The following is a 25715-nucleotide window of genomic DNA, read 5'->3' as shown; positions in this document are numbered from 1 at the left end:
TTTGTTTATTTCTTCTTAACTTCCTTGTGCTGCCAGTCTGACTTGTGTTGCAACGTGATAGTCTACTACAGGATTGACTCCTCCCTGTCAGCCGCCCTCCCCCACCCCGGAGATGTTTCTCATCTGCTTCTGCCTCTTTATATAGTAGCTAGCCTATGTTCAGATCAGAATAATACAGTTATTAAATATGAATCTGAGAGAAGGATTCTGTTGTGGTGAGTATGAGATGTGATGGGATCCGATCACACAAGCTGGAATTGAAAATCCAGATGCTTTCCATGAGAAGTTCCAAAAGTATTACAAATCAAATAGACTATAGGACATGGACATAAATGGGAAAGAGGAGGGTATGCTTTGGATCATTGCACAGTAGTTGGAGTAGTTTTTAAAAAAAAAAAAAAACTTGCTGTAAACTACATACATACTGTACCTGTAAGGTTTTGTGATACTACTGCAACCATATCATGCTGTTGAATGCAAAGACTTTGACTTGCCTATTTCAGAAGACTAAAAAAAAAAACAAAAAAAAAACACTGTGGTTGTCGTGGCTACAGCGTTTGTGGAATAATTCCAATATTCATCACTACGCTAAAATCTTGAAGTTTTTTTTTTGTCTAAAACAAGTTTTTCTAGATAAAGGATCTATTGTGGACCAACTATTTTACTGGACCCTTTTGCTGATTTAATAGGACAGATCTTGTGGAAGGATCTGCTACTTAAGTACAGTATGGTTTCAAAGATAAACTACATTGTCAACTCATGTGAAATAAGTGTTTCCTGAAGCTATAGATGTGGTTCAGCCTGAAGTTATATGCCATGCATTTTTCAAATCTCAAGAATCTTTGCTTTCCAATGGTGTAGGTATAACATGTAGGAATTTGGAATGGAGGCTGAATAACATACATATATATTGGTCATTTCCTGCACACAGGAGGTCTGGTACCATCATGTTAAATTTTATATTTTCCTGTATTGATGGAAAATACTCTTGAGCTCACTTACTCTTTAGACTTTGCTTTTGTTTCTGATATTTCCTTCAGTTTTCTGTTAAATGTAACACTGGATTACATTTGTCCCAAGAATGAATCCCAACTATGATAAAGGGCAGCACAAAGGCTTGACCTCCCTTGAAGACCCAATGACTCTGTTGCTGCAGGGGATTGACATTTTGTCAGTAGCCATGGTGAATTTGGACATTAATAACGGATACTGCTGTTGTTGCTTTTCTCATCAATGTATTCTTCCCTTAGAGCTCAACCACCATCTATGTCCATATTGTGGATGAGAATGATAACGCCCCAGAATTCCCTGAGGAGGAGTACGTCACAGTGTTGAGCGAGGGACCAGAGACAGTTGGAGCAACGATTGCTACAGTGACGGCCATTGACCCAGATGAGGGTCTGAATGGAACCCTGAGATATGCCATCGCTAAGGGCAACCTGATTGAGACCTTTAACATCAACAGCATCACGGTGAAACAATAAAAATGTTATAATACAGACGAGGGACAAGCAACAGCAGAAATAAAATTAACCCTCTGTGTATGACCTTTTATTTTAGGGGAGAATCACTGCGGTGAAGGAGTTGGACTATGAGATCAGCAATGGACATTATATACTGGTTGTCACAGCAACTGACCAGTGTCCAAAGCCTGCTCTTCGCTTGACATCGACCACTACAGTAATAACACACTGTTTTTTAATTGCAGTTATTTTATTCCCCAAGAAGGTCTTAGCTGATAACAGGGTTGTTTAGTTATTACATGTTATTACCTTCAGTTAGATTTCAGTTTGCCTTGTCTGTTGCTGCCCATAACACAGTTACCTACGACTGCTCACTGACTGTCTGAAAAAGTCTTTCCCTGTTCCCGTGTAGGTGTTGGTAAATGTCTTAGATGTAAACGACGTCACACCAACGTTCCCTAGAGCCTATGAAGGACCCTTTGAGGTGACCGAGGGCCAGCCAGGACCCCGAGTGTGGACTGTTCAAGCCAGTGATGAAGACTCGGGTCTCAATGGAAAGGTGGAGTATAGCATCACCGGTGGAGATCCTCAAAGTTAGTATCAGGATGCTTCTTTTGTTTGCACGTTCAGTGAAAGTATCATTAAATCTTTTTTTTTACTTATCTCTGAGCTTTTCTGCATCTTTCTTGTAGATGAGTTCATGGTTTCTCCTGTGGAGGGGGAGCTTCGTGTGAGGAAGGATATAGAGCTGGATAGAGAGACCACAGCATTCTACAACATCACTATCACAGCCAGAGACCTTGGAAAACCATCTCGCAACAGTTCGGTGAGTTCACATATGTCAACACCGTCCTACGCAGGCAGGCATCATATCACCAGATCATCATCATGTCCTCTTAAACTAACAGGAACTTGCAAGCTTCACTTCTTTATTAAAGTGTGACCTACGTGTGTGTTAACACCCAATACACTGTAATAACACTGTTATGAAACTACACTATCATCACTAAACATACAGTGCATAACCTCAAAAATCAGCTGTTTTAGACTTTTTACCAAACGTTCATCATATATTTAAAGGGGTCCTATTATGGTATTTTGAGTTTTCTGAGCTTTCTACAGTGTTACAGTGTTAAATCTTCATCAGATATGTGACACAGACATCAGACACGGCACTATTTTTTTATCACCTAAATGCATGTCTGAGTTTGAGTTTGAGTTCCAGCATTCTCTCCGTTCGGTTTCCATGGCGATGAAAAACGCGTCGTTTTAGAGAGTTTTTTCTACTTGGAAATCCTTGTGACGTCGCGGGGGATAAGGTTCGGTGATTGGTTACCTTCTACTGGTTAACAAGGGCATGTACAAATACATCAGGCGGGTGGAAAACGTCGGATAAAGTTATTTCCAACGATGGCTGGTGAGTTTACCAAAGAGAGACATCCTGCTGCATTCGTTGCTGTGGGTTGCTGTTTTCCACTTCGTTTTCAGGCTCTGATTCAGGTTCCAACATGTAGGGCTGTATGCTGTGTGTTGACATTGTATTTTATTTTTTTTATTGAGTTCATATTAGCCTAATCCTTCTGTTTATGAGATGTTACAATGACGGCGAAAGCAGTTGCGGTGCGCTCCCGATGTAGTGCAGTGGCGGGAGGCGGGGCTTAATGCGGAAGAGTCTCAATCCACTCGTTTTGCCCACAGGCTGATCTGACAGCCTACGGCGAGGGTCGGTCTGAAGTAAATAAAGCGATTTGTGACAATAACTTGATCAATCCCAGGCCTTCTGGTCTCAGAAATAAAAATAAATTAGCCTGAAATGCACACAATAGTTCCACTTAAAAAAAACAACAGTGTCTGTGTTGCATAGTGTATTTTTAAAGCTGACTCTGGTTCTCCTCAGGTGGTGGTGGGAGTCTATGTTCTAGACATTAATGATAACGACCCAGTAATCCTGAACCTGCCTTACAACACAAGTGTGAGTGAATGGGCTCCCATACACACATCTGTGGCCAGAGTGGGAGCACAAGATGCAGATAGTGGACGTAACGCTCTGCTCACATACAACATTACTTCTGGGAACCTGGGTGGAGACTTCTACATCAATGACACAGTAAGTGAAATTAATGATTTGGTTTGAGTGTAAAATCTAATGAAAGCTCAGCGTAAACATAGAAGTCTTATTACTTGCAGCTCTCAGGTTTGAAGACATTTTGTCCAGCTAACATGAAACAGGTGGTCCAGCTCCCTCAGATCTTTTAACAAGCTAATGCTGATCATATTTCTGCACATAATTTTCTGAAAAACAAGTACAGTTGGTTGAAAAGAGGGATGTAACACAATAAAGATGTACAATGAGAGTACTTCCCTCTTTATATAAAGCATCCTGTAATGACACCACTGCTGAAAATAACAAACACAGATCCATCTGTATTTACCAATGAGCATCACGTCTTTCTCTTAGCAGGGAAATACTTTAAAAGAATGTCAACAAACAATGAAATGAATTTCCTTTTAATTAAAGTATTTATGGGTTTTACTGGGTTTCAGATCAATCAATTACATCACAGAAACAGCTGTACTAATAATATGATATGACCTCACAGATATCTCAAATTTAAAGTCAGCTTATAACTTCCAGACTTTATACCTCTGTTTTTCTGACTCATTTTGATGTTACAGTGACATTTGATGTGACTGTGAAGTGCCCTGTTGTGAAGCGGCGCTATACAAATAAAGATGAATTAAATTGAATATATGATGTACATTCCTGGAGGCAGTGTTTCTCAACAGGGAAACCGCACTTCACAAGTTTTTCCTTTGACCCAACACATAATTTTACTGTATAATTTAGCTTTACAGCACTGCGCAACACTGCATCAGCAAACTGGCCATTTCATATGTGCACCGTGGTTGATTCTGGGAAAAAAAAAAAAAAAAGAGAACGTTATCACAGGAAGTGGGGAACATAAGATTAGAGTCAACTTCTGACTGACTTCGACTTGCTGGAAAGAGTTTAAAGTGGAGACAGTATACAAGACAGATGCCGAATTAGCCATCACCAGGGACCGCCTCATTGAGAAAATCTTCCAAAGTTCAGTAGTGGGGCTTAGGGCTCTAGTTTATTTCACTGCTCACTATTCACTATGACATTTCAGTTCAAAGACTTAATTATTTGGATAGTTTATGGGGTCTGACTCTTGTCACAATGACTGTTGTGTCAGTGAAAATGGAAAGGCCCTTTACACTAACCTTTATATGCTCCTTATTGTTATTTTCCTATTTTTCGAATACCAAAGATACTCTGCTGAATAAGTGAATGTCTGGATGTCCATAAACTTCCAAGAACTGAAGTCTTTAGAGACAAGACTAAGATTTTTTGTTTTCCCCAAAAAGGTCAGGGACAAAAAGACATGCTCATGTTTGACGTCAGTGTTGCTGAAACACAGCGAAGAATTTAGAAACTTGCCATTACCATGAACTTTTTCATCTGATAATTTATAGGTTTCCTTAATTTGTTCCACAAGAAATCAGTTTGTGGGGATTTGAGCCTTTGTGGCATGGCACATTATCCTACTGGATGTAGTCATCAGACCATGCTGTGCTCATAAAGGGATGTGCATGGTCACCAACAATACTCAGCTTGGCTGTGGGGTTTAAATTATGCTTATCTGGCTCTGAGGGGTCCAAGGTGTGCCAAAAAACATCCCCTTTACCATTACACCACCTGCCTGAAGCACTGTTACAACACAGGATGGATCCATACTTTCGTGTTTTTTCTTCCATATTCTGACCCAAACATCTGAATGTTGCAGCTAATATTGAGAATCATCAGACCAGGCAGCATGTTTCCAATCTGTTACTGTCCAGTTTTGGTGAGTGTGTGTGTGAATCGTAGAGATAGTATTCTGTATGTCTTGGCTGTAACCAGTGGTTATTTAGGTTACTGTTGCCTTTCTATCATCTGCGACCAGTTTGCCCATTCTCCCCCGATCTTTGACGTCAACAAGGCATTTTTGTCCAGACAACCGCTGCTTACTGGATATTTTCTCATTTTCAGACCATTCTCTAGAGATGCTTGTGTGAGAAAATTCCTGTAGATCAGCAGTTTCTGAAATCTAACCAGCCCATCTGGTACCAACAACCATGCCATGTTCAAAGTCACTTCTCACTTTGAACTTCAGGGAGTCATTCTAACCATGTGTACATGATTAATGCATTGAGTTGCGTGTGATTGACTGATTCATGTGATTGACTGATTAGATATTTGTGTGAACAAGGGATTGGACAAGTTCAAGTGTAAGTATGGTAATACTAATGTATGGAGCATTGCTTATTTTGTCATAGTTTGTCTTTATTTGTGAGTGTTTCTGTGTGCAATGATATATGCTACATAACTTTGTACTCTTGCCGCTGCCTTTCTTAGACAGGTGTGGTGCAGGTGAACAGACCCCTTGACAGGGAGCGAGTACCTGAGTATATACTTACTATTACTGTCAAGGACAACCCAGAGAACCCACGCATCGCTCGAAGGGTAATTCTTTTATTTTATGTGTTTGTTGCAGAATTCACAATCATATTAATTAAGCAGTTTAACAGATAATCTGCCAGGGATTTAATATGCATAATGTCTTTTTAGAAAAATAGGATATGTTTTTATGTGCGCTTTTCAGATTTGGACAAGCTTATGGCATAATGTGTTTGAATTCCATACAACGCACAAGTCACTGCTTCAGCTGGCGCTGTACAGAGTTATCTTTACACCTGAAGAGTGGTCATTTTTTCTATCTGAGCAAGTATTTAAATAGAGAAATATGATTGTCACGTGACACCTAATAGCATCACAGAGTCATTTCATATAATGTTACAAATTGAGAAGCATCACGTTAAGCAGGCGTCAAGGCTTGATTGCAACAAACAATGAAGAAGGTAAATCAGTAAAGAATTGAACTTTGTGTCTCTGTTGTTGCATCCCTTTTTTCTCATTTATTTACATATATATATATATATATATATATATATATATATATATATATATATATATATATATATATATATATATATATATATATATATATAGTTATATAGTTATATATATAACTATCCATTCTCTGTTATCTCCTTCCTTTAAAGAGTAAAATGTCCATTAAAATGACATGGTGGAATGCAGTATGTATAATCATGACACTAAAAAGCATCAGTCACTCACACAGCAGATGTTTTTCTAAAAGGAAACAACAAGTGTGACGTAGTCAAAGCTTTTGTGACTAAAGGTGAGAAACTGTTCTTAATTAGAGTGAAAAACAAGTTTGCACATTACTGCAAAATCTGTCTAATCGGACATCTCCGTTAGAATTAGAATAGTTGTCTTTTTTTTACTAGTTTTTCAATTTTTATCACTCCTCTTTGTACAACTCATTAAATTATCCAGTTTCGTCTCACTATTAGTTGTCAGGTTGTATGGGGTATGATTGGTCAGTTAATCATCAGTTAACCAATCATGCATTGAGAGAAAATCCCTGCAGACACAAGGAAAACCGGTGATCCTCTTAAAAGATCCTCTTTGTCCCTCTTTTGTCCCTCTCTACCAGGATTCAGACTTCTTGGTCATCACCATTCTGGATGAAAATGACAATAGGCCTATATTCAGCCAGAGCAGCTATAGGGCTGAAATCACAGAGAACTCTGCTGCAGGTAACATGTCTTTCTGTGCATTCGGTTTCCTTCTTTGACTTTAGAAATGAATTTGTTCAGAGACTCAGTCAGTAAGAAATCCTTATCAGTTTAAAATGAATGCACTACATGTGATAAGTGTTGAGTGTCAAGTTTATCATAGTAACATCTTGCTGTAGCAAGATGTAACATAATGCAGCAATCTTGCAGTTGGACAGGCTGCTGTCACGCAGCAGTTACCACAGAGGGCTTGCTGCCTGACCCTCCGTTTAAAAGAAAAAAGTTGATCCAGCACTGACTTCTGGATACTTTTTTTGTAACTTGTCATTGTTGTAAAAATTACTTTCAAAAGTCTTTCTTTCAAAATTTCATCTTTTCTTGTCTTTTAGGCAGCACTGTAACTGTTTTAAATGGGCCAGTTCTGGCTCAGGATAAAGATATTGGCCCAAATGCTGTGGTGAAGTACCGCCTGGTTGGAGCGAGAGTGGACCTCTTCACTGTCAATGCCGATACCGGTAACGTAATTTCTCTTTGTTAATTTCTCACCAGAAATTAACAAAAGTTTAAAATTTAGGTTCACATCTCTGTGTCTCCCTCCAGGCGTCATTCTTGTGCACCAGGGCGCAAAGTTGGATCGGGAAGCATTTCAGGAGCCTCGTGTAGAGCTGATTCTGGTTGGAGAGGACATAGGGGGTTTAAACAACACCGTCCCCCTCACAGTGACAATCTTGGACCAGAATGACAACCCTCCTGTCTTCAGCCCGTCTAGTTTCAGTGTTCGACTCCCTGAGAACAGCCCCACTGGTGTGTATGTGTATGTTTGTGTTTCATAATTGGTATGTGTGAGTGGTCTAAGAGGAAAACTGGTAATATAACCCATGGTTATTGAGTTAAAGGGCACATTCACATCAGCCTTTTTGATATGAATCCCAGTCCGTTTGCTTAGAAAGTCCACTTTGTTTTGAGACATAAAAACACAAAACAAATTCTGATTCCGATCAAAGAAGCAAACCCGGTCCACCTACAAATACAGGTCTCAGTCTGTTTCAAGCGGGCCAAATACAGGAAGTGGACTAAAAACTAAAAAAAACAAAAAAACAAGTCACTTCCTGCATTTCCCAGTGATTGTGTTCAGGGTCGTCTGCCTCATCTGTTGTTCCTACTGTGTCTTTTGTTGCAGAGTATTTATGCAGTATACTTGCATAAAACAAAATTTAAAAAATCCAAAAGAGTGATAGTTTTGTGCTCCATGTTTAGCTCACAACTGAAGGAACAGAAGTTCTTCACGTGGGTCTTCTCCTCTCTTTTTGCTAAATACTAGTGCAGCGCCACCTTTGGTGAGAATGAGAACATATTATATGAAAGGTGTGGCTCATATGATCAAAGTGCGGTGTGAATGCGATCTCGGTCTGGATGGGCCTGATCCATCCAGACCATCCAGACCAAGATATGAATGCACCTAAAGTGTGACTGACAACACTACATCACCCCAGTTTGGATTTTAAATGTTTTGACAGGTGATGTCTTGTCAAAAGGCTACAAATTAGCATCTTTATCATTTCCAGGAGTGGTGGTGACCCAGCTGTCTGCCACAGATGCTGACTCAGGCTCAAACGGTTGGCTGATGTATCGGCTGGAAAGCGGCGCTCAGGACCGTTTTGTGGTTGACGCTGTCTCGGGTGCTGTCTTAGTGGGCAACACTACACTTGACAGAGAAGAATGTGGCTCCTACCGTCTTGTTGTTATGGCAATAGATCGCGGCACGCCCCCTTTGTCAGGCACTGCCACCCTGACGGTCATCCTGGATGATGTCAACGACTCAAGACCACGTTTTATAGAGCCTGTAACCGTGATAAATGTCAACGAGTCCACCCCACCTGGGGTGGTTGTTGCCACGCTGACTGCTGAGGATCCTGATCTGCTTCCCCGGCTCGAGTATTATATCATCTCAGTGGAGGCCAGAGATGATGGGAACAATCCAGTGAACGGCCTGCAAGAGTCCTTTGGCATTGATTTACACACAGGTGGGATTTGGATTTCTCTTTGCTCTTTGCAGACAATTCGAACTAATTAAATGTGGTGAATGCTTTGGTGAATTTCCAGGTGCAGTATTTGTGCGCAACCCTCTCAACAGAGAGCTGGTAGCAACATTTGAGATCATCGTGTCTGTCCATGATAATGCCAGTGAAGTTATTGACAAATCTGGTAGTGTTCCCAATGGTAAGTCCATACTTTTTTTTTTTTTTTTTGCATTTAAATTTGATATCAGTGCTCATCTCTCATTTCTCAATCTCTTCTAAAGCAAGACTAACCATCAACGTGCTGGACGTAAATGACAATGCCCCTCGTTTTCGGCCTTTTGGTGTTACCAACTTCACTGAGAAGATTTTAGAAGGAGCGCAGCCTGGCACAACACTGCTGTCAGTGTCAGCTGTAGACCCTGATAAAGGTCCCAATGGCCAGGTTATCTACCAGCTGCTCAACCTGCCTCGAGGAGGATATGTTAGATTAGAGGACCCTTCCACTGGTACGACCACCAACAAGCTGCTCTTGGCTTCCTGAACTCATCAAACTTGAAAGACATTGCTGTAAAAATGTTGTTTTTTTTCTTTCTTATTTTCATGCCAATTTAGAATACCTGAATGACCAACAAGTCCAAATTGTATCTCTCTCTCTGATATGAAATGTTTTTAGGAAAGATTGTAGCCAACCAAACAGTGGATTTTGAGCAAGTACAGTGGCTGAATTTCACGATACGCGCTCAGGATCATGGCACGCCCCCTATGAGTGCTGAGCTGCCAGTTTATCTGTGCATAGTGGATGTCAATGACAACAACCCTGTCTTCCTGCAGCCATCCTATCAGGTACTGGACACATCAAATTTGGGGAGAGCTATTGATTTGCAAAGTGGCTAAAAAAAACTTTTTAGTTTTGAGGTGATTACATCTGTATTCTTTGACCTGTTGGATTTGAAAAAAAAAATTTGTGCAATTAATCTAATTAGCTGCAGCTCTGTTTGACTGAATTCTAATGTTTACACTAATATGGCTACGTTTTTAAGGCTGTTAGCAGCCAAACAAAAAAAAGTTGATCTGATCCTTCCTAAGAAGTATTGTCTGCTAATCAGAAGGCTGAAATTGTTTTATGTAGCCATTACAGTCTTCAATAACATATTTTGATGTTTTTGAGCTTAGATGGCAACTAAATTAATTTTTTTAACCAAAAATGTAAAAAAAATCTTGTTAAGAAAATTAGTAAAAGCACAGTCTTGGTTATGTCTGCCATTACAGTGTAAAAGAAGGAGTCATATGTGCATGTTGTGATGCAAGCCATACATGGCAGCACACAATTAATTATTCCAAGTAAACAAAAAAGAGATTATACTGTCCACACATAACAGTATAGCCGCGCCTGATTGTCGGAGGTTGTCATGTAATTTATTATTTACCCAGTTGCTGCTCTTGTTGTTGTCGTTTCTTCAGCAAAGTGTGTTTTATTTGTTTGTAGGAGCCTGTGTTTGAGAATGTGAACTTGGGCACCACCATAGTTCGAGTCAGAGCTACAGACGCTGATTCTGGCCTCTTTGCAGTCATTGAGTACAGCCTGGTAGACGGGGAGGGCAAGTTTGGCATCAAACCATCTACTGTAAGTCAGTCTGGGAAAACTAGACCTTATAGAAATGTAATCATGCACTGCTGTCATCTTTGTTTATTTTCCTTCAGTTTCTAATGAAATAAGAAACTAAAGCATATTTTCACTAATTCTTCTTAACTAACTCTTCTTAACATTAAACTAGAAATATAATATTTCAGGGTAATCAGAGTGAACAAAGTATTCTGAGCTTTAAGATTTTCCTCGAAAGGCTGAACCAAAGGTCTTCAAAACTTTTTTAACTGCAGTGTCCACAGAAAATGTCAGAAACTTTCCCTTTTGTGACCTCAGACAAAAGGCAAATACGTATCAACTCGTTGGAAGTGGTCTTCTGTGTTATGTTCCTGCAGGCATTGATGAACGTCATCCTGCCTGGAAATTGAAGTTCAAACCAAACATTTGAGTGTCTAACAATCTGCGTGTTTCATCTTCACAAACCATTTCTGTCATAAACACTGCCACCACTCCCAGTCAGGACTTCCTTCCTAATCATACCTTCTCCCTTCTTTGTCAGGGAGAGATCTATATCCTCTCCCCTCTGGACAGAGAGACAAAGGACCACTACACTTTAACTGCTGTTGCTCGAGACAATCCCGGTGGAAGCTCCAATAACAGAAGAGAGAACTCTGTCCAGGTACACTTAGGGGCTGCAATACTTTAAATCAGACACATGAAAAACTTGCTGCATTTATTTAATCTGCTTGCTTGTTTGCATTAAATATAGATGTCAGTATCTAAGAAATAAAAACATGTGTATGTATAAAACACATTTTGATAATTAATTATTGGCCAAAGGAATGTATTAACAACAGACAGAATAATGTAATAGAAATGTGTTTAAATTATTTAATTACCTGATTTGTTGACGTTTTGGTTAAATAATAAATCTTTTCTTTATACCACATTCTTTATATATTTAATGTTGCTGCCCTTTTCCCCAAGCAGAGTTGGGGTGGTAACAATATCATGAATCTCAGTCACAGTTTTTTATTTAATAAAACCATTAAAAAAAAAAGGGTTAAACATTTGAAGTGTGCGCGGAGTTACACTTAGTTATTCTTTGTTAAGTTATTTGTATTTTAGTAATCCTGAATTTCTGTCACATCAGGTACTGGTGACAGTCTTGGATGTCAACGACAATCATCCCCGTTTTACACAGCGGGTGTACAACACCAGTGTGTTTGAGAATGAGCCCAGTGGTACATCTGTAATAACTATCATGGCTATTGACCTGGATGAAGGCGAGAATGCTGCAGTACTCTACAACATGCTCGGACCACATTCAGGTATAATTACACTCATTTAAGTTTCCAGAGAGTCTCTTAAATCCCAGTCTATATTCAGAAAGTATTGTCCTTATCATCAGATAGACTCAGATCTGACTTTCAGCAGCCACATAAAAGCTGTCACTAAGAGAGCTTTTTACCAACTGAGAAACATCAACAGAATTAAAAGTTTAGTCTCCCAGAGAGATCAGGAGAAACTCATCCATGCATTCATCTGCAGCAGACTGGATTACTGTAACAGTCTTTTAACAGGACTTCCTAAAAAGAGCATTAAACATCTGCAGCTCATCCAGAATGCTGCTGCTAGAGCTTTAACTGGGACGAAGAGATCTGAACACATCGCACCAGTTTTAAAATCTTTACACTGACTTCCAGTCAATCACAGGATAGATTTCAAAACCCTGCTGATTGTTTACAAATCCCAGAATGGTTCTGGACCAGAATATATCTATGATATGTTCAGAAAATATAAACCAAGCCAAGATCTTAGATCCAAAGACTCGGGTCAACTAGTCCAGACCAGAGTCCAGACTAAACATGGAGAAGCGGCATTTAGCTGTTTAGCTGCAAATAAGTGAAACAAACTGCCAGTGGAGATTAAACTTTCACCAAATGTTGAAACTTTTAAATGCAGGTTAAAAATGTTTCTTTTCTCATGCGCCTACGCATGACATCTGCACAGTAACTTTTACTTAATTCTGCTTTTAATTATTTTAATATAATTTATGATTTTATTATGATTTTGTTATTTGTATTTTCACTTATGCTTTTTTCTGTAATACTTTTAATGTTTCATGTAAAGCACTTTGAATTGTCTTGTACATGAAATGTGCTAAACAAATAAACTTGCCTTGCCTATAATTCGTCTTCATAAAATGGAGGTAATTTAAAGAGAGATGTTTGAACACTAAAATCAAGAAGCATAAGGGGAGCCATGGGGCAGCTATTCCACTCCTTCTCTTTGTTTTGTTAGATGCGTTTTCCCTGGATCCAAACACAGGACTTGTGCGTTCCCGGCGTCTGCTTCAGTCGTCAGAACATTTCAACTTCACCGTGGTCGCTACAGACCAGGGACGTCCTCCTTTATGGGGCACTGCAAACCTGATCATCACAGTCATTGATGTCAATGACAACAGGCCTGTGTTTGTTAGGCCAGCTAATGGAACCATTATCCATATCTCAGAGGTATGTGCATTCATGTCCTGATATGTATTTGGTGATGCAACAGTAAATAAGAGATTTATAAAGTTTACTCTTTGCATCTAAAGCAGCTGACAGATCTTTTGTATTTTCTCTGATTGAAACATAGAAAGAGGGACACAATATCTATCTGCTAACTATTAGTCTAGGGTACTATTATTAAAAAAACAAACCACAGCAAACTATCCACTGTAAATCTATAGAGTTGGTATCAGTTTAATTCATATAAAGAATTAAACCAATCTTGACCCTCTACAGGAACAGCCTCCAGGCTTGCCAGTATATGAGGTGTATGCAACAGACTCTGACGAGGGAGTGAATGGAGAAGTTCGCTATGCCTTCCTGCAAACAGGTGGGGGGAATAGAGATTGGGAAAATTTCCACATCGATGCCATGTCTGGAGTCATCACCACTACTGTAAAGCTGGACCGAGAGAAACAGGCCCTCTACAGCGTGAGTTAACAGTGTGTTTAAAGTTTAAGCATCTAAAACATTACACACCTAAATTATGTGTCTGATTATGTGCAAATGGCTTCCTCAGCTGATCATTGTGGCCCGTGACATGGGCCAGCCAGTGTCTTATGAGACCACACAGCCTCTGCAGGTGGCGCTATTGGATATTGACGATAATGAACCCGTGTTCCTCAAACCACCGGTGAGTGTTTATGTTTCTAAATGTGATGTAATAATATGTACCTTTCAGATTAAATGCTAACCTGCTTGTATGCTGTCCTCTTTTTTTTTTTCTTTTGGTCTGTGTGTGTGTGTGTGTGTGTATGTGTGTGTACACCTCAGCGAGGCAGCTTGCCTTACCAGAAGATGACAGTGCCTGAGCACTCTCCTCCAGGTGCTGTAGTGGGAAACATAACCAGGGCTGTAGATGCTGATGAAGGACCCAATGCGGTCGTCTACTATTTCATTGCAGGTAATAAAAAAAAACCTTTAGCGTGTGGCAACATGAGTAATGATAAGGCTTTCTTTTAATCCATTTTTAATCCTGTATTTTCCTGCATCTTAACAGCAAGGATAAGGACTTCTTTTTTTTTCCTAATTTATTGTGTGTCTATTGTGTTGTTACATGAAAGACGTTGTTCTTCAAAAGCTTATTAATAATGAAGACATTTGTTGTTATGAAGGAGGAAACAGCGATGGAAACTTTGGCCTGAGTTTAGATGGAGAGCTGAAGGTTTTTAAAGATCTGGACAGGGAGGAGACACCAGTCTACTCAATCATCGTCAAGGCTTCCAGCAACCGCAGTTGGACCCAACCCAGAGGTCAGAGGTCATTACAAGCCAAAGCTCTGGATCCTTCACTTGACCCAAGCCTGCTGGAAGTCCGAATTGAACTGGACGACATCAATGACCAGACACCACGCTTTACTAAGGCAGAATACACTGCAGGTAATGTGTGTTTAGCATGTTTAGTGTGTGTGTGTGTGTGTGTGTGTGTGTGTGTGTGTGTGTGAGTGTTACTCTGTGTAATCTAATAGGATTTTCCCTCTTTGGTTCCTTGTTTCAGGAGTAGCAGCAAATGCCAAAGTGGGTTCAGAGCTAATTAAGGTGGTTGCTATAGACAACGACATTGGCAACAACAGCATTGTGCAATACCACATTGTCACCATCCGCTATTTCCAGTCCCAGAGCAACGGCAGTGAGGATTTTGGCAATATCTTCACTATTGGTAAGTTTCCAAAGAACAGGATTCATGTTGTTTTCATACACAAATTACAGAAATTTGCCTGGTAATTCAACCAAAATCCATCAATGTGTCCAGTGTTTCTGAATTACAGAGTAGGAGGCATTTTACAGAAAGCAGCTCTATGAGTTATAACACTCTGAATTTGAGTTTGTCCTGCCACTGAGTCTGATTTATTTCCGTGTCTCTATTGTAATCCCTTTAGGTTTGACAGACGGAATCATCCGCACGTATGACCTCTTTACTGCCTACAATCCAGGCTACTTCCAGCTGGAGATTTTAGCATGCGACTTTGCTGGACACAGTACAACCACTAACGTTAATATCTACATTCTCCGGGATGACCAGAGAGTCAAGATTGTCTTCAATGAGATTCCAGATTTTGTTCGTGAAAACCAGGAAGATTTCATCAACCTGCTGTCCAACATCACTGGTGCCATTGTAAATTTAGATGACATCCAGGTTAGACTTTTTTTGTGACGACGCTTTATTGGTTTTGTTTATGTTTCTGTTTTTTTTATATGCATGTCTGATGTCTTGTCTTATTTAGTTCCACGTGGACAAGAAAGGCAGAGTGAACTACGCTCTGACTGACATGCTCATTCACGTCGTCAACAACCAGACCAACACCATCCTCGATGTTGAAAGGTCTTGTCCATCTTTGTGGTAGCACAGAGTGAGGCCTGTCTGACATGGATTAAAGTCTTCTCTTTGGGCACAGTAGAGGACGGTTTCTGCTCTGCTTTGCTGTGACATTTTGTCTTTCACATTTTGCAGGGTAATCCAGATGATCGACGAGAACAAAGAACAGCTTAGAAACCTCTTTAGGACATACAACGTTGTGGATGTTCAGCCTGCCGTTGGTGACAAACTCCCCGACGACATCTCCACACTGCAGGTTCGCAAAGCTCCTGACACCCACAGACTGTTGTAGATTATCTTGTACTGGTGCTTTTCAGCGTTCTATCTTTTACTCTTTCACAGCTGGTCATCATTATCCTGGCTGTGCTGCTGTGTTTGGCAGGAATTTTGTTTGTAACGATGAACTGGCATTATCGCAGAGTGTAAGAATCTTCTAGATATTTTAAACTATTGCAGATTTCTTTTGAACTCTGAGTGATTTAAAAAAAAAAACAAAAAAAAAAAAACAGCTGCATCATGTTTTAAGCTGTCAGCCAGAGCAGCAAATCAACACATTTATGTTCTCATGACATGTCTCTTGCTGTGCTGCAGTCACCAGAGGAAGCTGAAAGCAATCGTTGCAGGATCAACAGGTAAGGCGCAGCTTCACACACGGGATGGTCCCACTTATCTACTCAGGATGTGGCTTTGCGGTTTAATAACATACAGTTCAAAATGTCGCTCCTATTGCTGCAAAGCTGCAAGGCTGTTTTCTCGAACATTTTTTTTTTTGTCTTCTACTATGCAGGAAACCAAGGTCTCATGGATATCCTGGACATGCCTAACACCAACAAGTACTCTTTTGAGGGGTGAGACAACGGCTTTGTTTCTACACCGGAGATTATTAGATTGTTATTAGATTATATTATTTACAAGAATATAGTTTTGGGAAGTAGATCAATTTTTATTTTTAACTTATTTTTCTTTACTATAAAGGCGAGAGAGATCATCCAGAAAATACTCGCCAACTCCTCTATCCATTGTGTTAGCTATTTATATGCTATGTTACTGCATGAACTATTGAAACAGATTTAAATAGGAATAGGTATTTAGGGTTTTTTTTTCTGCAGACAGGATCAGGTTCACTGACTGTTCCCGTTTCCAGTCTTTTTTTTAACTCTATGTAGTCTCTAGCTTACTATTTATGGCACAAAAGTGGGAAGCTCTTTAAACCAAAGTCGAATAATAAAAGTCCAAAAGTCATCCTGCTGTTCTAACTTTGAGGGGTTTATTTATTTATTTTTTATTAACGATACATGCGATGCTTTTTCCCCATGCAGGGCTAATCCGGTGTGGTTGGACCCATTCTGCCGTAACCTGGAGCTGGCTGCTCAGGCTGACCATGAGGACGACCTACCTGAGAACCTCAGTGAGATAACTGACCTGTGGAACAGTCCTGCTCGTACTCATGTCAGTATCAACATTAATCTTAAACGATGGTATTGCCTTCTGTGTCATTCAGTGGTTGCACCCAGAAGATCTTCACATTATTTCATTATATTTATGTAATCATCACAGGGCACGTTTGGTCGGGAGCCTCAAGCGAGGCCGGAGGACGATCGTTACTTGAGAGCAGCGATTCAGGAGTATGACAACATTGCTAAACTGGGGCAGATCATGAGAGAGGGGCCTATCAAGGTGAGACCAATGAACAATGCACACAGAAAAAAAAAAACATTCCTAAACCTATTTTTTTTGTCCTTCCCAAAATGTTCTGGGGTAGAGAAGGGAGCACAGCTCAAGACTTGTTCTACTCAGCCCTGTAAGCAAACCAAAGATGTTCATAACTTAAAAGATGGGCTGCTGAGGCTGACATGTCACTCCCTTGACGTTCCTGCAGATGATTATAGTTTAAGAACATTATTAGTTAGTGTGTGTCTGTGTGTGTGTGTCGTAGACTCTGTTTCATCCTAAATGCCGTCTCATCAGGGTTCCCTGCTCAAGGTGGTCCTGGATGACTACCTTAGACTGAAAAAGCTCTTTGCAGCTCGGCTCGTCACTGTATCCACCAGCCAGGGAGACCACTCATCAATCACTGAGGTGGGCTCGGAGAAACTGGTGATCTATCTGCACCTGCTTCTGGTGTTCCTGTCTGTCTTTGCTGGAGACTGATCTAGCTTTCCTCTGAGTTCCCCTGCTGACGTCCTGTCTGCTGCTCTGACGCACCACCTCTTCACTTCTGCTTCATTCCTTCCTTAAAAACACTAAATCTGTCTGTGAATTGAAACTGCGGCTTGAAATGAAGCATTCCTTGTGAAAATCCTGGGTTTCTGAACTTTGCTCTGATGTGAATACCTCATGCAAACGAGGCAACATTTTTTCACTTTTGTTTTAACCAGGTCTGGCGTGGAGTCTCTTATTCTTTTGTCACACTTCTCACTTGGTGTCATTTATGTCTAATCTGGATTTCTCTCCTGAAGCTAATGCTAACAAATCTGTGTTTTTAATCAACCTAATACATCGAACCACTGTTTTATTCAGCCGCTTCACTCATTCTCCCTCTTCCATCTATCTTCTAAAGCTCATCCAGAGTGATCTGGATACCGATGAGGATGAGCAACTGGGCATTGATGGAGGTCGCAGCACTCTGCGCTTCAAGCACAAGCTCCCTATGGAGTTGAAAGGGCCTGAGGGTGTGCATGTTGTTCACGGCAGCACAGGAACCCTCTTGACCTCTGACCTCAACAGCCTGCCTGAGGACGACCAGCGGGCCCTGGCACGTTCTCTGGAGGCACTAAATACTGATGGGGGGTTGTATTCAGATCGCAACGCCCGCACAGAGTCGGCAAAGTCCACCCCGATGCACCGTCACAAGGACAGGAACACCCTGTCAGAGAATCCACTAGAGATCACAGAATTATGACTAGCCGAGGCCTCGCTGGTCTGAGCACAACCATGACTCGTGTGTGTCCTTGTGTCTCCTACAGCCATCCTAATGATAAGGGTGGGAATGACTGGAGGGGGAGTGTGTGTAGTCTCGGGAATCTCATCAGCCAATCCCAGTGCAGTTTGCAAGAGGACTTAACTCACCACTGGGTTGGCTCGAGTGGATCTTAATGTAGATGATGGTCTTCAGAAGGTTTCCTCAAACGACTCTTGTAAAGAAAAAGCCACGTGCAGGACGCACATCTTCAGCGAGACAAAAGACAATTGGAATCATTAAATGTCGTCCAAAGAGCCAAGTGGAGGACATGGTCTCAGTGTCCTTATGGGAAACATGTGGAACCATGACCTTAATATCGTCAAAACGTGCCTCATTCCCACTGATCCTTTTGAAGTTATGCCTGGACTGCACTCACACACACAAATACATACACTGAAGAATAAGAATAAACACACACACACATGGCCAATAATGGGACTCAGAGAAAATGACATAATCAGGCTGATGTTTTTATCTTTTGGCAAGATGATTTACGCAGTACTGAGTGGACGTTGACGGCATGATTTCCTTTAATAGAAACATTTTGTTGTTTGGAAATAATTCATTCAAACATTGGAACTTGCATTGTTATCCAAGTGATGGTTACTTTGGTGATGAGTGAAAAGTGGCTTGACGTTATTGTAGTCTAGGGCAAAAGCTCTTTGTGTTTAAAAAAAAAAAAAAAGAAGAAAGGAAGAATACTTCAGTCTGAATGGACAAAAAAAACAAACTTTCACACAACAATCCACCTCTCCATCAATTGCATGACTGTGTCAGTCATACAAGGAGAACCCTTAAATAAGTGACTTCATAAATGACTGAAGACGGAGTTTGTTGTCTGGGACTGAAGCCAGAGAAAAGGAGAAAAAAAAGTTTGATTTAAAAAGCAATTAAAGACTTATAAATGAAAAAAGAAATATTTTGATAAACATAAAGATGGCATTGTGGCCACACAGACTTTACACTGCCACCTGGGGGAGTAAAGGTCATGCTTAAAATGAGCTACTTTCCTTTATTTTTTTACTTTCTGAATTAAAAGGAAAAAAAAGCTGTAATAGAAATATTTTTAAAGAAAAATGCTGGCTTACCAAAATAGGAAATAATTTTGGATGTTTGAAGTCTGAGTATATTGTTCTATGGTGACATGTCAATTTGTTTCCTTTATATGAAAACTGATGCTGTTTGATGAGTGGTGTGTTTTGAAAAAAATGACTTTTTTTAATATTCTAATTTTGTTTTTATTTCTGTCATTTTTGTCACCAGCCCTGAGATCTGTGTTGGGAAATAATGTGGGATTGATCTGTGATAATAAAAGAAATATGCAACGGCCTGCGACTGCTTACTGAGATGATGGGAGACGGATCTGCCAGATGTTGTGTAACTGATGCAAAAGAATATGCAGATATCACACAAAGCCTGAAAACCTGAACTCTAATACTCAACATTTATGCTCCCATAAACACCTACAACTAAATTACTCCAAGCTTGACCTGTAGTGCAATCTAAACAAAAACAGTAAAATTATGTTGAACTAAAGCATGCTGCAACCTCCATCCTTCACTTTTCAAGCTGGTGTAACAGCCTGTAGATACTGCCCCCTAGTGGTTTATAAGTGTACATACCTCGAAAGAAAAAGATCAAATTTGCTTTAATTAGATCACTCCATGTTTTTATTGTTGCCAGGTTACATAAAAAAGTTTTCATCAATATTAGGAGTCAAAAAACTAGCGGAAGACCATGGACGACTGAGTCCCAGAGGTCTTCTCCACTCCCTGGTCAGACTCATCGGCTCGTTGCACTTCCTGATGTTGCAGTGGTACCAGTGACTGGCATCTTCTTCAGCGTCCTGTTCAGCTGTGGGGAGAAAAGTATGTTGTGATCAAATATAGGTGAAAACATTTTTGTTTCCCCCCCAAAAAAATACTTAAATTACTTATTACTTATATCTTGCTGAAATAATAGATCATTCCATTCTCCCAGTTACATGATTGATCACTTCTTACCTCTTCAAACTTGTGGATCTGTCTGATGAAAAAGTCTCCGTACCGACGGGCTACTTTAGTGTCGGCAATGTGGATCATGTCCTGAGGAAGCAGAGTATAACTGTAAACCACATAAGCCCCAAACACTGCTTTCCAACTTGTTTTCTATCTGGTATGTTTAAAAACAGGTTTATGCACATGTGGATCAGTTTAAACCTTATATAAAGTAATGGTCAACCAACTGAACCAACTAAACATCCAGCTGCCCAACACACCTCCCCTCTGATGCATTTATACACTAAATGACAACACAAAAAGATGCAAGATATCTAATTTGACAGACTTTACCTTGTCGATGTAAAAGTCCACCTCAGACGCAGACTGGAACTCTCCATCCAGTGCCGAGATTCCACTGGTCCACACCAGGTTCTTCATCTTGTGTTTGAAGACGAGCAGCTGAATACGGAACTCCTGCTCTGTCATGTCCAAGAATCCTGCCAGTTTTGCTACTGGCATGGTGGTGTACAGCTTCAAGAAGCTGCAAAGACATGATGATGAAGATTAATCAACAAAGCAACATCCAACACATTAACTGAATCATTTCAACAACTGGAAAAGGGTTTATTGTGCACAGAGTTAGGATACTGTACCTCCGAATGGTGGAGAGCTGAGCCTGCTGCTGCACCTCCTCAGCAAAGACCTTCAGCTGCTGCTGGAATGGTTCTTTGTGGTAGTTGGGGTGGACGTTGTCGTAGTTTGGCACAACAGGTGACAGAAACTTGGGACAAGCGAAGCTGAACAGCTCCTCGAACACTGCCAGATCTCTGAGAAAAGTCAACAGTGTCATGGTGGAAGTTAGGTTTGCTGATGGTGGTATTACAGTACGCTGCAGGCAAACATCCAGATACAATCTATTAGGCTACATTCTCAGTGACTTAATGCAGCTTTAGTTGTGCCAATGTACAGACAAGTACAGAGAACATTTCATAAAACCACTGTTCCCAATATTCCCCTGTGACCTCAGTGGCAAAGGAATATACAAAGAAAACAAAACTGAAACAGTGAGACAAACAGTTGATCCAACATGGGTGTGAGTATCAGTCTTACCCTTTCTGCATACGCAGCATCTTGTCTCCATACTTCTCCCTCAGCTGGGTGTGGATGCTCTCATCAATGCGCATTGGATACATAGTGAGAGCGATTGCCAGCAGGCCATGCATCTGCTCATTTTGTTTATTGATCTAAAAACAAAACAAACAGCTTGTCATCTACTTCCTTAAGGACACATCACGGAGGGTTTTTTTTTTTCTTTTCAGGAGACTTTCTCAACAACTTCTATCTTCCATCTATCCCATACCAGCAGACTGACAACTAGTTGTTTCCTCTGGACAATCCGAACAGAAAACACTCACCGACTCACACGTATACACACACACACATAGATGGACATTACATTTCTTGCACACTACTGCACAACGCACTTTTTAAATTAACCTCTTTGTTTTTTTAACTGTTTTTGCACCATCATTTGTTTACAATTTCTTTTCGATTCCCTTTTATACGTGGTGCAGAATGGCGTTTGAGTGCAATTTTATTTTAACTTGTGTGCAATGACAATAAAATCTATTCTTTTGTATTCTATGGCATGGGTGCACAAGTTCGGTCCTGAAGAACAAACATCCTGCAACTTATACATGCAACCGTTCTCTAACGCTCCTCAATCATATGAATGGCTCGTGACCAGGCCTCTGCTGAGCTCAGAGACATGCAGATCAGAGAATTCAGCCATTTGATCCAGGTGTTTTGGAGAAAGTCTGTGTCTTAAAGTTGCAGAATAGTAGAGATCTTGAGGACCAGATTTGGGCTCCCTGTTCTAAGCTCGTGTACTGTGTGGCAGATAAGTGTGTGGATATACGACTGAAATCCTATTTACCATCTCATATTTATACGTGGACCTCTGGAACATGTTTCTTGTCCTCTGAATGTAGAGGAGGATGTTGGCGAAGACTCGGATTGCATCCTGGTAGCGGCGCATCATTAGGTAGGCAAAACCCACATAGTAGTAGGTGGTGATCTGACACTCCGGCACACGAGAATACATACTCTACAAGAAAACAGAAGAAGATCTATTAAGTATAGATGCTTGAGCATACTGTCTAGTATTGTTGCGAGTAGTATCTGAGTGTACCACTCTTTACATTAAGTACAACAAGTAAAGCTCTACCTTCTTGTTGAGTTCAATATTCTCCAGGACTTTGATGGCCTGGTAATAGTCACCAAGCAGAGAGTGAAGCCGAAGAAGCCCAACCAAGCTGAAGTAACCCAACATCTTGTACAAGGAGTGACGGCCATACTCCCCAGCAACACTCTCTGGGTCTCCTGCAACCGCCAAACAAGTGTGTTTACAACCTTCTAAACTATGCTCATTCCTGAATTAAGATTGCATAACACTAGATGCTGAAATGAAAAGATTTCTATAATTTCATGTAAAATGAAGAAAATATTGTTGTGTACCTCCACTGGTGTAGACCTCAAGCTGACGGTTGATGTTGCTCTTGTCCACCAGGGAGTGGAGAACATTGAGGACGCTGTGGACGTTCCAGATCTTTGGGTTGTTTCTCAGAAACTCAATTTCCTCCTCTGATTTTTTGGCTGTCTTGCAGCGATACTGACTGAAGGACTGGAACTGAAAGGGGGGAAAAAGAAGTGTCAACATCAGAGTTACTGCTCCTGAATCTAACTTATTATGGGTTGTATTATTACGTTTGTATTTGGATGGGAGCGATTATGATTACTGCATGTCTGAATTAGGGAAATAACAACTGATAGAATCTGTGTGTTCTGTTTTCACCTGGTAGATGAACTCATCAATGATGTCCCAGAGCCACTGGTTTGGCAGCTCCAAGGGAGCAGGGCCATCGGCATCTGTTTACAGTTAAATATTCTCACATTAATGGTATCTGATCAGGTATCTAACAAAGAAAACTACAGATGAGAAAAGGAAAGAAGAAGGACTTACTGAGAATATAGTTGAAGAGGTTGCAGTAATTGTAGTATGATTCAAACCTCTGGTCCAAAGTTGGCCCACCCTAATTATACAAAAAGTTTACAATTAAATACTGGAAATGCTCCAACATGGTTTTTTGGTAGTTAGTCTGCAGCCAACAAAGAGCTGAACAAATATTTATACTGTGCAGATACTCACGCTGACTTTAGCATAGATGTGTCTGTAATAGAGTTCCTTGTAGAGGATGAGGAAAACAGCATCTGTATTAAATAACGAGCAAAAAGCATATCTTTATCAATAAACCACTCTACTCTGTAAACCTTAAAAAAATAACACAAGTCTATTATCTGATGCCGCAGAAGCATCTGAATAAACCGTACAAATCGGGTTCTGAAAATGTATTTCTACAAATGATGGTATTCATGCTAAAGCAAGTGTAGAATAGGATATAGGTGTCACTCTTACCATTGCCAACAAGAGATGCAATCGCCTCAGCCTCTGGCCACGGGGAAGTCTTGAAGAAACGGTCAGTCAATTTGTTCCAGCTGAGCAGGTGCAAAGAAAAAAAAAAAACATAGTCATCCAGCACTCATACAAATGCTAATGCTCTATCAAAAAGTGAAATAGCCATTGCAAAAGCCTACCTGTTCTCGTAGACGTCTTGAATCTCATAGATCTTCTGCTCAATGCTCTCGCTGGACACACGGTTGGACTGCAGCTCATAAACCTTCTGATCGATCAAGTCAGAGATGGTTTTGTGGAAATACTGCAGGAAGTTCTTGATCACCTCTGGGATGACATGGTAGGTCTGTTGTTCATATTGTCTTTCATAGGCCAGGTCTGCTTTAGGATCACCTGGCATAAGATGGGAGAGTGGAAGAAAACACTGCAATTTGTTACTGTTGTACTACTGTAGTAATTTCCAAGCAGACGATATTCTAAATACAAGCTTGCGTTGGTCCATGGTTTATAACATTGTGATAAAACAAGATTAAGGTATGCATACTAACCAGTGTGCAGATCGTAGTCGTTTGTGTAGGCATACGGGTCATACTGGGGAAAACAGTGGTCAGACATTCATTACTAATGCAGAGTAAACATCTGTCATTAAGACAGCTGTCATTAATGTTAGATAACTAAACATCTAACAGTACAAACTGCCCTCCAAACCTCGATACAAATAACAGACAATATGACAGTACGTGTGCATTCTCTTTATAAATTAGAGCAGATCCACTGTTATTATCATGCTAGCTCATCCCAGGCTACTGTTGCTCTATGCAGGTTGACTACGGGTAGCTTTAGCTAACCGGCTACCGCTAAACTATACAGACGTGGTTACTACAACAGCAGGTATTTAGGTGGTAGTAAAATATTTGTATATACTGACATCTTCATCGCCGTGATACGACATGTTAGAAATTATTAATCCAAGCTTAGAGAGTGGTGAATTAAAGGGCAAAATGGGACTCCAGTAAGCTATCGTTGCTAAACCACGCAGCTGGCGGTGGAAAGGAGAGAAAACGGAAGGAAGGCGGTGTGACGTAAAAACTAAGCGCATCACGAGGAGCATTGTGGGAAATGGAGTGTCTCACGTCCACAGACTGTGTACAGCTATATTCTACTGTATACGGTCTATGCTCACATCTCACATGCGTGTGTACGTATATTTAAATGAATTACCTTTAAAATGTGTTTAAAAATGTGATAGATGTCATATGGTCGCACATTTGGCCGGTTGGATAACCAAACTAATATCACTGGAAATGTATTTATTTTTTATTTATTCATTCATTCATTCATTCATTCATTTCAAAGTAATTTCTGCTGCACTCTCAACCACGAGAAAACATAGGTCTATTCTTAAATACCGCTAGATGACGCCAAAGTTGTAAAATATTCATACAGTTTTAGGAGAGTGATTGCCACTGAAATGGGAGTTTTCTGGAGACTCCAAGACGAAGCACTGAACTTATACATCTCTGCAAATCTGGCCATTTCATCCATTATATATATACTATATGTCTGCTGATGAATGTGCTGCTTTTGGTTTAAAATATTATTTGCATTAATCCGAAGATCCAATATAAAATCATTTCACGTTTATAAAGTTTTACTACTAATTTGTTCGGCCACTGCGTGTGTATTGTGTGAACTTGT

General features: G+C 40.3%; 2 protein-coding genes across 2 annotated transcripts in view; one reads left to right on the top strand and one right to left on the bottom strand.

Moving 5' to 3' along the window:
- Positions 1 to 18506, top strand: part of cdh23 (cadherin-related 23) — a gene marked incomplete at both ends in the record, with an annotated part of 158298 nt that extends 139792 nt beyond the window's left edge. Inside the window, 32 exons of the mRNA XM_079249389.1 lie at positions 1251 to 1472; positions 1561 to 1680; positions 1876 to 2056; positions 2156 to 2289; positions 3361 to 3570; positions 5884 to 5991; positions 7049 to 7151; positions 7520 to 7645; positions 7731 to 7934; positions 8696 to 9154; positions 9234 to 9350; positions 9433 to 9657; positions 9825 to 9994; positions 10638 to 10775; positions 11296 to 11415; positions 11890 to 12067; positions 13041 to 13252; positions 13526 to 13720; positions 13809 to 13922; positions 14063 to 14192; positions 14404 to 14667; positions 14786 to 14947; positions 15168 to 15424; positions 15513 to 15610; positions 15740 to 15860; positions 15947 to 16026; positions 16196 to 16236; positions 16392 to 16452; positions 16924 to 17053; positions 17162 to 17281; positions 17573 to 17683; positions 18165 to 18506. Of these exons, the coding sequence (XP_079105515.1) occupies positions 1251 to 1472; positions 1561 to 1680; positions 1876 to 2056; positions 2156 to 2289; positions 3361 to 3570; positions 5884 to 5991; positions 7049 to 7151; positions 7520 to 7645; positions 7731 to 7934; positions 8696 to 9154; positions 9234 to 9350; positions 9433 to 9657; positions 9825 to 9994; positions 10638 to 10775; positions 11296 to 11415; positions 11890 to 12067; positions 13041 to 13252; positions 13526 to 13720; positions 13809 to 13922; positions 14063 to 14192; positions 14404 to 14667; positions 14786 to 14947; positions 15168 to 15424; positions 15513 to 15610; positions 15740 to 15860; positions 15947 to 16026; positions 16196 to 16236; positions 16392 to 16452; positions 16924 to 17053; positions 17162 to 17281; positions 17573 to 17683; positions 18165 to 18506 (5253 nt within the window). The remainder of the gene's footprint in view (positions 1 to 1250; positions 1473 to 1560; positions 1681 to 1875; positions 2057 to 2155; positions 2290 to 3360; positions 3571 to 5883; positions 5992 to 7048; positions 7152 to 7519; positions 7646 to 7730; positions 7935 to 8695; positions 9155 to 9233; positions 9351 to 9432; positions 9658 to 9824; positions 9995 to 10637; positions 10776 to 11295; positions 11416 to 11889; positions 12068 to 13040; positions 13253 to 13525; positions 13721 to 13808; positions 13923 to 14062; positions 14193 to 14403; positions 14668 to 14785; positions 14948 to 15167; positions 15425 to 15512; positions 15611 to 15739; positions 15861 to 15946; positions 16027 to 16195; positions 16237 to 16391; positions 16453 to 16923; positions 17054 to 17161; positions 17282 to 17572; positions 17684 to 18164) is intronic.
- Positions 18507 to 20219: 1713 nt separating this feature from the next.
- Positions 20220 to 25067, bottom strand: eif3s6ip (eukaryotic translation initiation factor 3, subunit 6 interacting protein). Its single transcript, XM_079248962.1, has 15 exons — positions 24946 to 25067; positions 24566 to 24608; positions 24200 to 24410; positions 24021 to 24100; positions 23754 to 23815; positions 23568 to 23637; positions 23400 to 23473; positions 23063 to 23234; positions 22773 to 22927; positions 22482 to 22652; positions 21656 to 21789; positions 21199 to 21372; positions 20897 to 21086; positions 20570 to 20650; positions 20220 to 20420 (listed from the first exon to the last, which is right to left on the bottom strand). Exons 1-15 carry the CDS (start codon positions 24967 to 24969, stop codon positions 20349 to 20351), a joined length of 1713 nt encoding a protein of 570 aa, XP_079105088.1. The 5' UTR covers positions 24970 to 25067; the 3' UTR covers positions 20220 to 20348.
- Between the last annotated feature and the right edge of the window lie 648 nt (positions 25068 to 25715).

Source organism: Telmatherina bonti, assembly GCF_933228915.1.
Source record: "Telmatherina bonti genome assembly, chromosome: 11".
NCBI lineage: Eukaryota > Metazoa > Chordata > Actinopteri > Atheriniformes > Telmatherinidae > Telmatherina > Telmatherina bonti.
This window is presented reverse-complemented; position numbering and strand designations above follow the sequence as displayed.